Source organism: Pistacia vera, unplaced genomic scaffold (assembly GCF_008641045.1).
Source record: "Pistacia vera cultivar Batoury unplaced genomic scaffold, PisVer_v2 Contig397, whole genome shotgun sequence".
NCBI classification, from domain to species: Eukaryota; Viridiplantae; Streptophyta; class Magnoliopsida; order Sapindales; family Anacardiaceae; genus Pistacia; species Pistacia vera.
The window spans coordinates 117199-131655 of record NW_022196220.1 but is presented as its reverse complement, the minus strand read 5'-3'; the positions used below and the strand labels follow the sequence as shown (position 1 = coordinate 131655).

At 37.1% G+C, this 14457-nt stretch overlaps 5 protein-coding genes and 1 non-coding gene across 6 annotated transcripts; 3 read left to right on the top strand and 3 right to left on the bottom strand.

Moving 5' to 3' along the window:
• Positions 1–1715: 1715 nt before the first annotated feature.
• On the bottom strand, positions 1716–3247 carry LOC116141302 (heavy metal-associated isoprenylated plant protein 36-like). The gene is made up of 3 exons (XM_031426822.1): positions 3122–3247; positions 2957–3032; positions 1716–2845 (listed from the first exon to the last, which is right to left on the bottom strand). The coding sequence occupies exons 1-3, from the start codon at positions 3167–3169 to the stop codon at positions 2097–2099; spliced, it is 873 nt and encodes a 290-aa protein (XP_031282682.1). The 5' UTR covers positions 3170–3247; the 3' UTR covers positions 1716–2096.
• Positions 3248–6734: 3487 nt separating this feature from the next.
• Positions 6735–8612, bottom strand: LOC116141305 (dephospho-CoA kinase-like). The gene is made up of 3 exons (XM_031426825.1): positions 8488–8612; positions 8090–8235; positions 6735–7290 (listed from the first exon to the last, which is right to left on the bottom strand). The coding sequence occupies exons 1-3, from the start codon at positions 8593–8595 to the stop codon at positions 6846–6848; spliced, it is 699 nt and encodes a 232-aa protein (XP_031282685.1). The 5' UTR covers positions 8596–8612; the 3' UTR covers positions 6735–6845.
• An 88-nt stretch (positions 8613–8700) lies between these two features.
• TRNAG-CCC lies at positions 8701–8771 on the top strand. Its single transcript has one exon. It is a non-coding gene; the product is annotated as a tRNA-Gly (tRNA).
• Positions 8772–8800: 29 nt separating this feature from the next.
• On the top strand, positions 8801–10937 carry LOC116141299 (pentatricopeptide repeat-containing protein At4g21065-like). The gene has a single exon (XM_031426818.1). It carries the CDS (start codon positions 9023–9025, stop codon positions 10427–10429), a length of 1407 nt encoding a protein of 468 aa, XP_031282678.1. The 5' UTR covers positions 8801–9022; the 3' UTR covers positions 10430–10937.
• Positions 10938–12441: 1504 nt separating this feature from the next.
• On the top strand, positions 12442–12768 carry LOC116141267 (pentatricopeptide repeat-containing protein At4g38010-like). The gene has a single exon (XM_031426791.1). The coding sequence runs from the start codon at positions 12442–12444 to the stop codon at positions 12766–12768; it is 327 nt and encodes a 108-aa protein (XP_031282651.1).
• Positions 12769–13409: 641 nt separating this feature from the next.
• LOC116141291 (glutathione S-transferase-like) lies at positions 13410–14457 on the bottom strand. The gene is made up of 3 exons (XM_031426808.1): positions 14226–14457; positions 13961–14009; positions 13410–13872 (listed from the first exon to the last, which is right to left on the bottom strand). The coding sequence occupies exons 1-3, from the start codon at positions 14373–14375 to the stop codon at positions 13430–13432; spliced, it is 642 nt and encodes a 213-aa protein (XP_031282668.1). The 5' UTR covers positions 14376–14457; the 3' UTR covers positions 13410–13429.

Sequence of the window (14457 nt, the reverse complement as noted above, 5' to 3'; positions counted from 1 at the left end):
GATGCGCCAACTTCTTAGGATTCCCGTTTACATATTTACTTGACAGTTTTTCTTTTATTCCATCTCAGCACCCTAGTTTTTGGAGACTATATCCTTTTAAGTTCTAAATATCTTAGTTGTTAGATTTCAATAGCTTGTTGAATTAGATGAGAAGAGAAGGACGATGTATAATAACAAAAAAAAAAAAAAGGAGTGGTTTGGTCGGTCACAGGCTGAACATACATGAAATTCATACGCTTTTGAGCTTACAAGATTCCCTTTTTCAATCTTTTCCTTCATCATGAATAGTTCACATTTGCTGTCCTGGTGCATCTTACTCTCACATCACAAATCTCACAATATCTCCATTTGTACATCTTGTTCCTCCCCATTGGACCCATTTTTTTGTCCTCGATCTCAATTTTCACTCTAATTTCTTTTGGTTTTCTTTCAATAATTGATGCTCTTCGTTATTACACTAAAACTGGTAAATTTTTTCAAGGAAAAGAGGTATTGAATTGTGAGTTCAACTCGATAAAAAAAAAAAAGATAATTTAAAGGTAAAGCAATTAATTTCTAGGTCATGGAATCAGTAATAATATGCTTACAATTACAAAGGGTTATTGATATGATACTGGGCAGAAGAGACAAAATGTTTATGTTTTCTAGATTGCAAGGGGACCCCCAAAACTCAATAACTACCCTGTTTGCATCTAAAGATGAAAGGTTTAACTTTACAATGTTTCATTGTAATAATCAATTGGAATAAAGTAAGGCAACTTATATTAATATATGGTTCAAATGTTTTTATCAATTTTGTTGTATAATTATGATATATATATTCTCTTTGACCAGTCCCAGAATCAAAACCATAGAGTTTTCTAGAATATGATGTTTTTACGATAAACTAACAAGTTGGCGTAAGTTGAGGATATTGTGAAGTTTCTGGTCTGGTACGTGATGAAGATTGAAGAATATAATATATGTAAAAGGATAAGTATATGCGTTCCTTCTTTTTTCAAGACATAATATCAAAGCAGGTATAATCCACTCTGAATATTCTAAAGTTTATAAAAGTTGTGAATGGGATGAAAAATATCTGTTTCCAGGGCATTTAAGCTTCTGCATCTTAATTTTTATCTTTTATTTTATTTATATGTTTACGATATCTGGTTATGTATCAGATCCTGAGAGCATTTTTGGATTTAACTCACTTTTATCACAGACAACCGTCTCCTGGTTTCTGCAAAAGAATCACTACTACTACTGCTCACCAAAATCTGTGAACTTAATTTAAAACAGGAAACAACTGGGGATATATAGAAGTTCTCATTTACTGGCCCCATCCCATCAATTGGCTAAGTGTGTTGAAGACTTAAAAAAAAGTGAAAGAAAAAAAGTGAAATCAAGCGCACCAAACTAGCTTTCTATTGAAAGTGGGAGCCCTACTAATTTCCTCGAATTGAAAGCAAAAAGACACCGATCCACGTACAGAGATCGATGATGTTTTAACCAAAGAAAGAGATTGCTTTGTAAAAAGATGACTTTAAGCATTCCCCAAGGAAGATGGCAACATAATAATTGGCAACAATTGCCCAGACTGATCATTTATGCATCTGAGTCTGTAAACAATTATATTTTGTTCTACCTAATTTTATATAGCTACCATACTTCTTCCCTCAGACCCATCTTTTCTGAATATACTTGCATACTTGATAAGAGAGAAAGTTGAACAATAAACAAATGAATATAGCTTTACTTTACACATAAGAGAGATGAAAAGTGAGATTTTTTCAGGACCTACAACTACAACAAACGACCAAAACCTTACAACATAATAACATACAAGAACAGGCTTGACCCGCTTAATTAATTAACCAAACTCCAATTAATTATCAACTAATTAAACAAGCTAAATAAAGACAAACCAAAACTAAAAACCCTCCAAATCCCATAACAAACCTTTTTATTTCTCCCTAGTTACAAGACCTGCTAGATATATTGCATCTTACAAAATTAAACCTCTCTCTCTCCATCCCCAATACATTTATGATTTATGCTAGTTTATTAACCAATATATATGTATAACCCCTTGTTGCATATCGCTCAATGTTGGGTCACATAATAGAGCATAAAGCTTCGTTATCATCATCGTGATGATCACCATAGAACTTATGGATTGGATCAGACGGTGGAAAGGGCATGTATCTGGGTGGTTGGGAGTATGAATAAGCATGCATGGCAGGGGCATAGTACGATGTATTAGCAGTAGGATACGATGTATTGTAACTTACTCCATACATTGGAGTTGGAGGAGGATAATACATAGGTGGTGGATGGGGATATCCTTGGTGATTTGGAGGGTCGATTTTTGGGGGACCCAGATTCTTCTTGGCCATAGATGGAATCGGTTCGAGAGTATCCATAGGAGAACCAGCTGGGTCTGGGCCTGCAGCTGCAGTTGCATCGCCAACATTTTCACTGCCGCCATTACCCGTTTGTCCTTTCTTCTTCTTCTTTTTCTTGCCACCACCTCCACCAGCAGCAGTTTCCTCCTTGCTTTCACCACCGTTTATGTCAGCACTTTCCTGTGGGTTGTCACCGGAAATGGCGTTTTCAGGCTTTTCAGGTGTATCCTGTTTATCATCATCATCCCCATGAATTTCCTGACCATCTTTAGCTTCCTTTTGTTTGTCATTCTTCTTGGGCTTTTCGGGTTTTTTCTCCTTCTTCGTTTCAGGCATTTGTGGCCAGAGCTCGGCGTGTTTTCCTGATCTCAAGAGCTTCTTAATAAGAGTCTCTGCGTCAACGTTGCCAGCCACTGTAACCTTATGTTGCTGTGAATCTACGAGGGTGGTATAGACACCTGAAAGATAAGAAAGTGATTTATGTAATGAACTCATACTAGAAATTTAATAATGACTTAAAGAAATATATGAACACTAATAAAGACGAGAGTAGAAGAAATATCTTATACCATCAATGCCTTTAAGAACTTTGTTAACTTTCTTCTTGCAGCCTTCGCAGTGGATAAAAACTTTCAAGACCCATGTCTGTAAAACACAATAGAGATTTGAGTTAAAGAGAGAAAGCCATGAACTGTTTTTGTACAATTGAATATTACTAAGAAGATACAACTCACCTGGTATTTCAGTGGCTGTGAAGTTTCTTCAGCTGGTTTTGTAGCCATGTCGCAAAGAGAGAGAGAGAGAGAGCTTAATGGCTTGAAAGTGGAGAGGAAGGAAATGGAAAGCTTTGAGTTTTTGAGCAAAGGTTAAAGTCTTAAAAGGAAAATGAAGCAAGGGAGTAATAGTTTAATAAAAAGAACGAGAAAGGATTTGGTGCGCATGCCACGTCATCCCGATGGGATCTCTTTTTATTATATTTAACTAATTTTTAAAAGATTAAATAAACAGAAGATCAAAATCCAACTTGTTATTTATACTCAAGTTAATTAAAGAATGAAATGGAGTACAATTGAATTTAAAGTTTATTGGAGAATAAATTAGAACGTCCCATCCATTAAGGAAATGATTAATACAATTAAATATGTATTAGGCAGAAAAGAAAGTAAATAAAATGAAGTTAAAAAACCATTTTCATGGTGGGATCCGTATGGTAAGAGACATTTTTCTTTAAATTATCAAATTGAACTGGGTGAGAGTAAGACGTCACATTCTTTAAATTATCAATAGTACATTAGAGCATCAACTGAGCTAGGTAGCCACCAAATTTGAATCCAAGAAGTAATGGAAGCGAGAGCATGAACCCTTGTGGTTAGATTTTATTTATTATTCCTAAATAGTTTTATATAGTTATTCCAAGCCCAAATCAAATTACATTAAAAACAAAAAAAATCATTAAATAGTCAAACAAGAAAAATAATTAACATGACAATTATAAATTAATCATAAGAGGATAGTTTGATGATAAAAAAACAAAAAAAATGTTTCATGAGCTTTTGAATTCAAGTCTCTTATTACTAATTGGGTGGTTAGAAAATCGGAGGGCTTTTATATTCCTGCATCATAGTCAGTCTCTACTAACTCGGTTCAATGAAGGTTAATTATAATCTGCTGCCAATGTTATATAAACTTGCAAGTTACATTACTCTTTTGCATTAATGTTCTCAGCCTGAGCCAACGCTGTTGTGTCAGTTGCCCAGTTGCCCTAAAGAGTAAACCCTCCCATTGATGGGCTTCTCCTACTTTCAGTAATTACAGACAACTGGGGCAGGGAATCCAAGCGTTCGTCAAAATTCAATGAGTCTGAAAAGGCCAAGGCAATTTCGTGTCTTTTAAAGGGACTCCGGACTCTTAAATCTTGGCTAATAATTATTATAAAAAAACCCAAAAAAAATAAAAATACGAGTAGAGGACTAGCGCGTTCAAATTCCTCACCATCATAGAAGTAAGAGTAAACGACATTTTCCCACCCAAGGTTTGGCGAATCTACAGTTCTCACTCCTAGTTTCATATATTATAGATTCTCACCCTTAAATTAATAGATAATTGTTTAATCTAAACGTGGTAAGATGATCATTTCAAAGATAAAAAATTTAAAATAACCCTTCACTTCTCAAATTCATCCCACCAAAAAATTTTAAAATAACCCTTCACTTCTCTAATTCACCCCACCAACAATTTCAAGCAATTTCGACATATTTCCAGCACAATCGACCCCTCTTGACACTACCATTACAATCTCCTCAACCCTCACATTAAAGCCCCTCACCTCCCTGCCTGATTGAACCTCTCAATCACTAGCCGTCGCTTTTAGTGTCAATCATCATTTCATCCAAATTCCGGCAAGTCCCGACATCGAAAACCACCCCTAAGACCATCAATAGCATCATCGACTTCCCCCCACCAAACCCCCCAACATTTCCAACTGCAACTACCCACTGGTCGCCATCGCCTCTCCCTTAGGTTTTGCATTTTTTCGTCCCTTTCTAGTCAAATTCCGGCACCTCACCGAAGTGCAATCAGGTGGAAAAGTTAGGGGTTTTGGTGAGGAGGATAAGGGGATGCTAATGGTGATGTCGGGGAAGTCCAATGGTGCCGGAATCAAGCCGGATTCTTGGCTTGGCCGGGATCCTCTGGGGGTTATTTGAGAGAAATTTGAGATGTAGGGGTTATTTAAAGAAATAAGTAACGACACTAATTTAAGGATGAGAATCTGTAATTTATGAAATAGGGGTGGGAACTTGAAGATTCGCCAAACCTTGGGTGGGAAAATGTCGTTTACTCTTGAATTAAAGCAGCAATCCAATTGTGGTCATTTTAATATCATTCCACCTAATTCGTCAGAAAGTTATAGTAATCCAACAATCCAATTCATTTGTGAAATTATTGTTGCGTGGAAAATAAACTGACCATTATCTGTGGTATTTTCCTTGCAGAATATTATTCATTACTGTATAGTTATGGTATCAGTATTCTATTCTCGAGAGAAGTCGAGTAGTAACTGACTTTAGCCTGAATAATGAACGCCACCCAATTTTACAATGAGGTTGTTGAACTCCACCAACAGCACCAGACATGTTCAGATTGCCTCTTGGGGGCTAAATTTATGTCTGACGGTGCCTGTTTCAGTTTCTGGCCTTCTGAGTTTATGGCTGATGACTCCATATAAGTTACACCACATCTACCCAAATTAAATTGTTACCTTGAGGCCTGAGTAGCAGATGCAAATCATAAATTCGCATCATACTTTCTGTTTACTTAATGAAAGGTGGATCAAAGTCAAAACTCAAAACAGAATTGTGATAAACTTCTGTATAGACTTACTCCTTTATCACTTTCAACATCAGATCAACTTATATAATTGAATAAAAGTTCTCTTTCAGGGCAAAACATAACCAAATGCTGAAGTAAAATAAGCGCATTGGTATAATATAATATTATAGCCACCAAGTGCTTGCCAACTCCGGGCTGATATAGAAAAAACAGTTTATTAAATGAAGCAGCAACTACGTACTAGTAGTTATCTGGTAATGCTATCCAGTGGTAAGCCTCCATAAGGCAAAAGCAGAATTCGAAAAAGATGGCAATCAACATTATCAAGCAAAAGAGAAGAAAACAAAAATATTACCACTAACCATTCTATCTAGCTTTGAATAAACCAATGGCTTTTACAAGTTAATTGAGAAGTGACAACACTTGCCACTACCAATCTTTATTGCTTTATTTTCTTTTCATATCGTTAAAAGTATATAGAACAGTCAACCAAATTGTAAAAAGAAATTAATAAAAGTCTCATCCCACATTCTGTAATGACTTTGAAATCGCTTGGATCACTTAGAACTGGAACAACAATCCTTTTACTTTCCAACAAAAGGAATTTTTTTAAAATCAACTGGTTTTAAATAAAATCCAACTTGGATTCGACCAACTGAACCAGCTGCTGAGGGTACAGCGGTAACGAAAATGGCTACCTGTGGATGATTCTCTTATGTAAAAACCAATAAAAACTAGAGTATTTCGATAAAATTAGTCTCAGGTCAGTGTGGAGTAGTACTCTTTCCTATTAATGCTCCGGCCAAGTGTTGCATCAAATGTTTTCAGTTGCTAACTTCGGTAATTGACTTACCACAACAAAATATTTCAATCCTCAAAAGATTTTCTTGGTCAGATCAGATACAACATTTTAATCTTTCAAATTCCCACATGAACCTCATTAACATCTACCCACTTACAAAGAAATGATTCAGCAGTATCGCATTTATTTATTTTAAAAAAAGTTCATTTAAGAACTTAGGATCCAATGCCAAGAGTTACTAATTGATAAAACCTGCTGGAATGAACCGCAAATAGTTTTAGATTAAATTACAATGAAAAATCTTGAGTTTTATAAGTTTGAGATAATCATAAGTTGCTAAAAGTCTTTCTGCATATAAGAACACCTACAATAACAGAAGCGAGAGCTGAAAAAGCTCCCTGCCTCGAAAGCCAGAATTCAGTCCATGTCAAGGGTCTTGTGACCTGGAATAATACTTTCCGGAACTGTTCACTCAAATCATCCAGTGATCCATTATTATCAATCACAATATCTGCCTTGCTCCTTTTTATGTCCAATGGCATCTGAGCATTTATCCTATTTCTGGCATCCTCCTCACTTGTCCCGTCTCTTCCCACAAGCCGTCGAAGTTGTGTTTCAGGATCAACCCATACAACAATAATGGGCTTCGTCCACTTATCCATTTTGGCCTCAAATAACAAAGGTATATCAAGAACGATAACCTTGAATCCCTTTATCCACAGCTTCAGAATCTCAAAAAAGATGCCAGAGGAGATATAAGGAGCCAATATCCTACAAAACGATGAAAACTGATGAAAATTTGGAATTCTGTAACAAATAATTGATGGAACCCCCTGACAGTGCATTATCAAGAAAACCCACCAAAAACAGATAAATAATATCATATAACATCTTTCAGGAATACAATAAGAGTAATATTATATTCACAACATCTTCTCACAAACTTTCTCCCACAATCCTTTTTTTTTTTTTCTTTTTTGTTTAGTCTCATTACTGATCCCACCTGCCCATTTGCGAGCTAACCAATCGCATGGTATTACGTCAAGTTGTAAGAGAATATTTATGAGAAGAGTTTGTAAACGTAGTATTTTTTATGCAATAAAATTCCTTTATCTCACTAAGACAAGGCCAAATAAAAAGACCAGAAATTCAAATGTATGGCTCCATGATCAGTAGAAAATTTCACTTTTTGCTTAATATTGCCACAGAAGTTCTCAATAATCCCTCACATGATTATGAATTTAATTAACTGAAGCAATCCCAGCTGAAACAAATCCTAATAGACATTACACCATTCAACACCAAGGAGAACTACAAATTAGACAATTGCAATTTGAAGCCAAACATTGATATAAGAATTCAATTAATATAAAAAAATTAAATGGCAATGAATTCCCCACATAATTACAATCAAAACAATTAATCCTTTAGAAAAAAGAATAGTTATGACACAAAAGACTATGATCACGGACTCACGGTCATATTACCATGTATGCACGACATCAATTCAGAATCAATGAGCAGCCTTTAAAACTTTGTTTTGGACACAAACAAACAAATAAAACGATACCGGTTAAGAAGTTGGCGCTTGCCAGGATCAGAGAATACAATTTGCCCTAGTTTTGGCCTATCCACTTCTCCATTAGCTAATAAAATCTCCTCTCCAAAACTTGCAACAACCTTTTTCCAACCACCGGTGCCTTTCTTTAATACATCCTGCAATACAAATCAAGATCATTCAATCTTCACAAATTTCCCGATTTTTCTTTGTAAATTTTGTATAAGTTTTTTGTAATTGAAATTACAGTAGTTCAACAATATAAAAATCGAGAACTAAAACTGTAATATAAATTCTTAAAATCCTGAGTAAGATAATTAAACACACAAAAATAAAGCATAGGGTAGAAAGTTAATGAGGTTCAGCGTGTGTGCAAAGTAAGAATGAGAATGAAAAGGAATAGAAATTACACGAGCGACGAGGTCGGCGTCAACAACGGGTATGTCATTGGCCTTGAAGAGGTTGGAGACCGTACTCTTCCCCGATGCAATTCCGCCTGTCAGTCCTAATAGTCTCATTTTCCCCCTCTTGTTGCCTCCGCCTTTGCTGTTACCTTCGCCTTCTTTTATGGTTTCCAGTAGCCTTATTTAATTATAATAAATTAGAAAATTTTAACACAAAAAGCGCATCTGGTGTAGTGGTATCATAGTACCCTCCCACGGTACTGACCGGGGTTCGATTCCCCGGATGCGCAACTTTTACTATTTTTAATTTTACGCTTTTTTTTTTTGGGACAGGTCTCGGAAATCTTCCACTCTTTCCTTGGCAGCGGGTTTAGAACATCTCCGCACTTCTGATTGGCAGGAGTTTAGAACACCTTTTTATTGTTTTGGATTTAGAGCATCTTTGCACCTCTAATTGGCAGGGGTTTAGAACATCTTCACTCTTCAAGCAGATGTCTTGACAGTTCAAAGTACTGAAATTTGAAGGATCTGCAACGTACCTATGATAGTGATGCCGCAGCTTAACATCATACCTAGCAGGATTATCTATTTCTTAACCAATTGCACTTCCCCTAATCACATTTACCAAATTCAAGCTCAAATGATGCTCCAAAACTATCACTATAACTCAACAATTGCCTCCTACTTTATAACTGCTTGCCAATCTCTAAACCTCTTAAACACAGCCCACCATGTCTTCCGCCGACTCTATAAACCCCATGTTTTCATTTGCAACTCTCTCATTAGAGCATTTTGTCACTCCCAAACCCCTTACATCCCTTATTCAATATACACCCACATGCTCAAAAACTCAATTTTGCCTAATAACCACACCTTTCCTTTTGTGCTCAAGTCTTTGTCTGACTTTAAGGAGTTTAGAAAAGGGCAGATGATGCATACCCACGTTGTAGAATTGGGTCATGTTAATGATATTTATGTCCAAAATTCGTTACTGAATGTCTATGCATCGTGTGGTGATATAGACTTGTGTCGGAAAGTGTTTGAAGAAATGACTCAAAGAGATGTTGTGTCGTGGACTTCATTGATTACGGGCTATAGAATTGTTAAAAAGTATGGTGACGCATTGATTGCTTTTGAGCAAATGCAATACGCAGGTGTGGAGCCTAGTTGTGCTACGATGGTGAATGCCTTGGCTGCGTGTGCAAAATTCAGTGCCATTGAAATGGGTATTTGGATACATGATTTTATGAAGAGGAGACGGTGGGAATTAAATGTAAATTTGGGGACTGCGTTGGTTGATATGTATGCAAGCTGTGGGAGGATTGAAGAAGGGTTAAAAGTTTTCCAAGGCATGAAAGAGAAGAATGAAATTACGTGGAATGCGGTTATTAAGGGGCTAGCTCTTGTTAAGAGCGGAGAGGAGGCAGTTTGGTGGTTCAATCGAATGGAGCAAGAAGGGTATAAGGTCGATGATGTCACCTTGGTTAGCGTGCTTTGTGCTTGTAGCCACTCAGGTTTGGTAGATATTGGGCGAGAGATTTTTAGTTCATTGATTGATGGGAAGTATGGATTTCCACCAGGTGTGAAACATTATGCGTGCATGATTGACCTATTTGCACGAGCTGGTTTTCTTAAAGATGCTTTCAAGTTTATAACAGAAATGCCTTTTGAGCCTACTAAGTCTATGTGGGGATCGTTGCTTGCTGGATGCAGAGATCAGGGGAGTTTGGAATTGAGTGAGTTTGTCACTAAGAAGCTTTTGGAATTGGAGCCAGATAATGGTGCTTATTATGTTGTGTTATCTAATCTGTATGCACAGATGGGAAGATGGAGTGATGCTGAAAAGGTCCGGGAGTTGATGAAAGTCAGGGGACTGAAGAAGGACCTAGGGTCTAGTTTTCTAGAGACAGGACCCCAGGAAATTGTTTATGAACTATCGGAACAATAAGTCTCATTTCATTTCCATTCAGAGACAAAGTAATAGGTTTTCTTTCAGTAGAGGAGTTTGTTTACATTTAATTGGCTAATTAAGCGGACACCTACAGTTACTATAAAGGGGTTATGTTCTGTTTCTGCTTTCCCAGCATCCAGCTGATTGGTCAATTTTGTTCTTTGTTACTGCCTATAGGAAGCATTGAAGCATGTCCATTTGTATTTTGAATTGAAGAAACCTATTTCAACCTTTGATCAATTATCAGCATCATCACTGCAAAAGGTACTCATTTACAGATAATGATTTGAAATCTTTTGATACTGATAAGTTATTTGTGCATTTTGACCCAAAATTAAGTGGGAACTAATCACATTCCCTCCGGTAAAGAATGTGCAATTTTTGTAGTTATATAATCTGAATTTCAGGGCATGATTGTGAAATCTGAGAAATAAATGTCAAATCACTTTGTCTTGCTTCCTAAAGAAAAAGAGGGGAACGAAGGAGGACCTGTTTTTGTGGTAGAATCTGGACTGCAGGAAATGTTTATTAACTTTAGACTATTGGAATTTTGCATGATAAATTCCATTTGCATTTGCATGTAGATAGAAATCGATTGAGAAGAGTTGTTTGTATTGTTTTGTACTTAAGTCAAGGTAACAACTTAATTGGCAGTATTTTTTCGAAGCTGAGGTCCCTAATCTACTCATCACAGACTGCATTGAGAGACTGATCTTATTAACTCATATCAAGCATTAATACCTAACAAGGAGTTGCAGCATGTATGGACGCAATGGATTTGCTTGTGAATCCTACAATCCATTTCTACGTTTCAACCATTAAATAACATCCTAAGTTACATCACAGTTAATAACTATTTTAAAGTGTCAAAGCAAGATTTTGATAGATAGTTGTAGTATCACTCAAAGTAAGTTGATGATGTTCGAAAAGTTTAACTCTGCTTTTACTTATCTGTTATCCAGTGGGACATACGATAGGTAAGAACTGTCTTTGAGCAGGCAATCTATTAGATCCCTCCTGGGAGATCTTGCTCTCTTTTAGCATACAAATATAAGTATAATTCAGGCTATTAACAGGAAAGACAAACTTCTGTTCTTGTTATGATGTTTTATTATAAATAATCTCACAAGTCACTTGTGCCAAAGTTTGAATCTCCACATAGGCTTATTATCTCAAAACGGAAGACAATTATAGTTGTCTTACACAGTAGATTCAACAAAAACTTCAAGCAGTACACAAAATATCTATTGTGGTGGTCCAGTGATATGCAGGGGCTAAATGCCTAAATATCTATTTCTTCAGCATGGCAACAACCTTAGACCAAGCTGGTCTAGATAAGATATTTGCAACCCAAGCACTAACATGACTCATGAGGGCGTAAGTCAAACAGCTTTTCGACTGGTGTCCCCATCAAGTAATGTTAACGAGGTAGGTGATTCATATCCGCTAAGGTGAAGCAATCACAGGCCAAATACTTGGACTGGGCCAATCGAGCCTCCTAGATATCTAACACCTTCGCCAGCTTAGCTTCATTCTCTTCAACCACAGCTGGATCAATAGTCATGCCAAGCATTGGCTTAAATACTAGTTACCAGTTCAGTTTTGATGCCACAGGCTCGAACTGGTGTGCTTCCGCCTCCGTCCATATGAAATGCCTGGGCATGTTAACTGGGTGCCCTTGTCACCATACTCCAAGGCGATGTATTGGGTAATATTTGGGTGCATAGTAGAAGTAAAAGTAGTAGCAGCAGTGCCATGAAAGTGGAGAAGGAAAACAAACTTGTGAAAAGGGCAGACTTATGCATACTCGTGTAAAATATGGTTGTGTTAATGATATTTTTGTCCAAATTTCGTTACTGAATTTCTGCGCATCATGTGGTGATGGACCTGTGTCGAAAAGTGTTTGAAGGAATGACTAAAAGAGATTTTGTGTCGTGAATTGTGTTGATAAGCCTATAGTCAATAGAAGTGTTCAAAAGTATGATGATGCATTGATTACTTCTGAACAAATGCAATACGCAGACGCAGGTCTGGAGCCCAATGTGATTGCCTTGGATTCGTGTGCAAGTTTCTGTGCCATTGAAATGGGTATTTGGATACATGATTTTAAAAAGAGGAGAGGATGGGATTTGGATGTAATTGTGGGTACCGCTTTGGTTGATATGTATGGAAGATGTCGGAGGATTGAAGAAGGATTAAGACTTTTCCAAGGAATGAAAGAGAAGATTGAACTTACGCCGAATGCGGATATTAAAGGGCTAGCTCTTGGTAAGAGAGGCGAGGAAGCAGTTTGGGTGGTTCTAATGAAATGGAGCAATAAGGGTATAATGCTGTGAAGTGACCTTGGTTGTTGTGCTTGTCCCCATTCCGGATTGGTAGATATTGGGCAAGAGATTTTTAGTTCATTTACAAGAAGAGTCGCGGCAAGTATGGAAGCAATGATGTATTAATTTTGAAATCATACAGGCCTGTTTCGATGTTCTACTGTCAATTAGCATCCTGAGCTGCATCACAGATGATACATATTAATAGTGTCAAAACAAGATTTTGGTAAATAGTTGTTGTGTTGTCAACACGAAGTAAGTTGACAGTGTTTACAAACTAGAACTCTGCTTTAATTCACTTCTCTTTACCAAATGCGAAATAAAATCGGTAAGATCTGTCTTTGGCAAGGCAATTTGTTATATTCCTCCTCGTTTTACCTACAAAGATCAGTGTAATTCATCTGTTTACAGGAAATACAAGATTCGGATGGCATATATTGTTTTGTTTTATTATAATTATTCTCACAAGTCACTTAGTCCACAAAGTCTGATTATCCCAAAGTGTACGACAACTATAGTTGTCTTAGACAATTGGTACAATACAAGCTTCAAGCAGTACGCAAACGCTTCAATAGTCACAAGACACACACCAAAACAAAATAAAAACTCCCGAAAACACTGCCTTTATATTATGAGAGACAAGAGACCGTCAAGTGGCTAAATGCCCAAATATCTATTGCTTCTGCATGGCAACGACCTTAGACCAAGCTGGTCTAGATGAGATATTTGCAGCCCATGCACTAACATGCGGGCGTGAATCGAACAGTTTTTTGACTGGTGTCCCCATCAAGTAATGTAAATTAGGGAGGTGATGCATATCTGCTAAGGTGAAGCAGTCACAGGCCAAGTACTTGGACTGAGCCAATCGAGCCTCGTAGATGTCTAACACCTTGCCCAGCTTAGCTTCATTCTCTTCAACCACAGCTGGATCCGTAGTCGTGCCATACATTGGCTTATATACTAGTTCCCAGATCAATTTTGATGCTACAGGATCGAATTGGTGTGCTTCAACCTCCTTCCATACAAAAAGCGGAGCCAAAGGCTTGCCTGGGCATGTTAACTGAGTGCCCTTGTCAGCATACTCCTCAGCGATGTATTGGGTAATTGCCCTTGATTCTGCGGAACAAAATTTGAAAACATTGAGTAAACGCCAGTCATATTCATACAAACATTAGTAAGAAAGTCATTTGTTAATTATATTTACCGAATAGCTTTTGGTCTCCAACTTCTACTGCTGGGATTTGACCAAATGGCTGGCAACATCAACCGCACAAAACTTCGTTAGATTGAAGAAGAAATTTCACATGGATGTAGGTAAGACATGAATTAACCCACATAAAAGGACTTTTTCTTTTATCATAAAACAAGTCAACAAAATGGCTGACTAATTAGCATAATTTCAGTGCTGTTTGATGTATTGAACAACTAGCCAAGCAGGCATAAAAGCTTTTACTTGATATTATACTTACATTGAGGGAAAGGAATGTTTCCGATTTGTGTTGACCAGCTTTCATGTCTACGGGAACAAACTGGAAATCAAGATCCTTCTCGTAAAGGCATGCAAAAACACGCATTGAAGCTGTTGAGAGAACGGCACCGTGGACCTTCAAGACTGCCATGGTTTTTGTGATTAAACCGACAGGTTAATGGTTAACGATGGATGAGGCTGAAAGCAGAGGAAGCAGGCGTTTATAAAGGAAG

Excerpts from the sequence above, each read along its gene's own strand:
- LOC116141302 (XM_031426822.1), bottom strand. The coding sequence starts at position 3,169 with ATGGCTACAAAACCAGCTGAAGAAACTTCACAGCCACTGAAATACCAG. Across the intron at positions 3,033-3,121 it reads CACAGCCACTGAAATACCAG|ACATGGGTCTTGAAAGTTTT; the intron begins GTGAGTTGTATC and ends TGTGTTTTACAG. Across the intron at positions 2,846-2,956 it reads AGTTCTTAAAGGCATTGATG|GTGTCTATACCACCCTCGTA; the intron begins GTATAAGATATT and ends CTTATCTTTCAG.
- LOC116141305 (XM_031426825.1), bottom strand. The coding sequence starts at position 8,595 with ATGAGACTATTAGGACTGACAGGCGGAATTGCATCGGGGAAGAGTACG. Across the intron at positions 8,236-8,487 it reads ACGCCGACCTCGTCGCTCGT|GATGTATTAAAGAAAGGCAC; the intron begins GTAATTTCTATT and ends TTTGTATTGCAG. Across the intron at positions 7,291-8,089 it reads AAGCGCCAACTTCTTAACCG|GATATTGGCTCCTTATATCT; the intron begins GTATCGTTTTAT and ends ATCGTTTTGTAG.
- LOC116141299 (XM_031426818.1), top strand. The coding sequence starts at position 9,023 with ATGATAGTGATGCCGCAGCTTAACATCATACCTAGCAGGATTATCTAT.
- LOC116141267 (XM_031426791.1), top strand. The coding sequence starts at position 12,442 with ATGCAATACGCAGACGCAGGTCTGGAGCCCAATGTGATTGCCTTGGAT.
- LOC116141291 (XM_031426808.1), bottom strand. The coding sequence starts at position 14,375 with ATGGCAGTCTTGAAGGTCCACGGTGCCGTTCTCTCAACAGCTTCAATG. Across the intron at positions 14,010-14,225 it reads AAACATTCCTTTCCCTCAAT|CCATTTGGTCAAATCCCAGC; the intron begins GTAAGTATAATA and ends TGATGTTGCCAG. Across the intron at positions 13,873-13,960 it reads TGGAGACCAAAAGCTATTCG|AATCAAGGGCAATTACCCAA; the intron begins GTAAATATAATT and ends TTTGTTCCGCAG.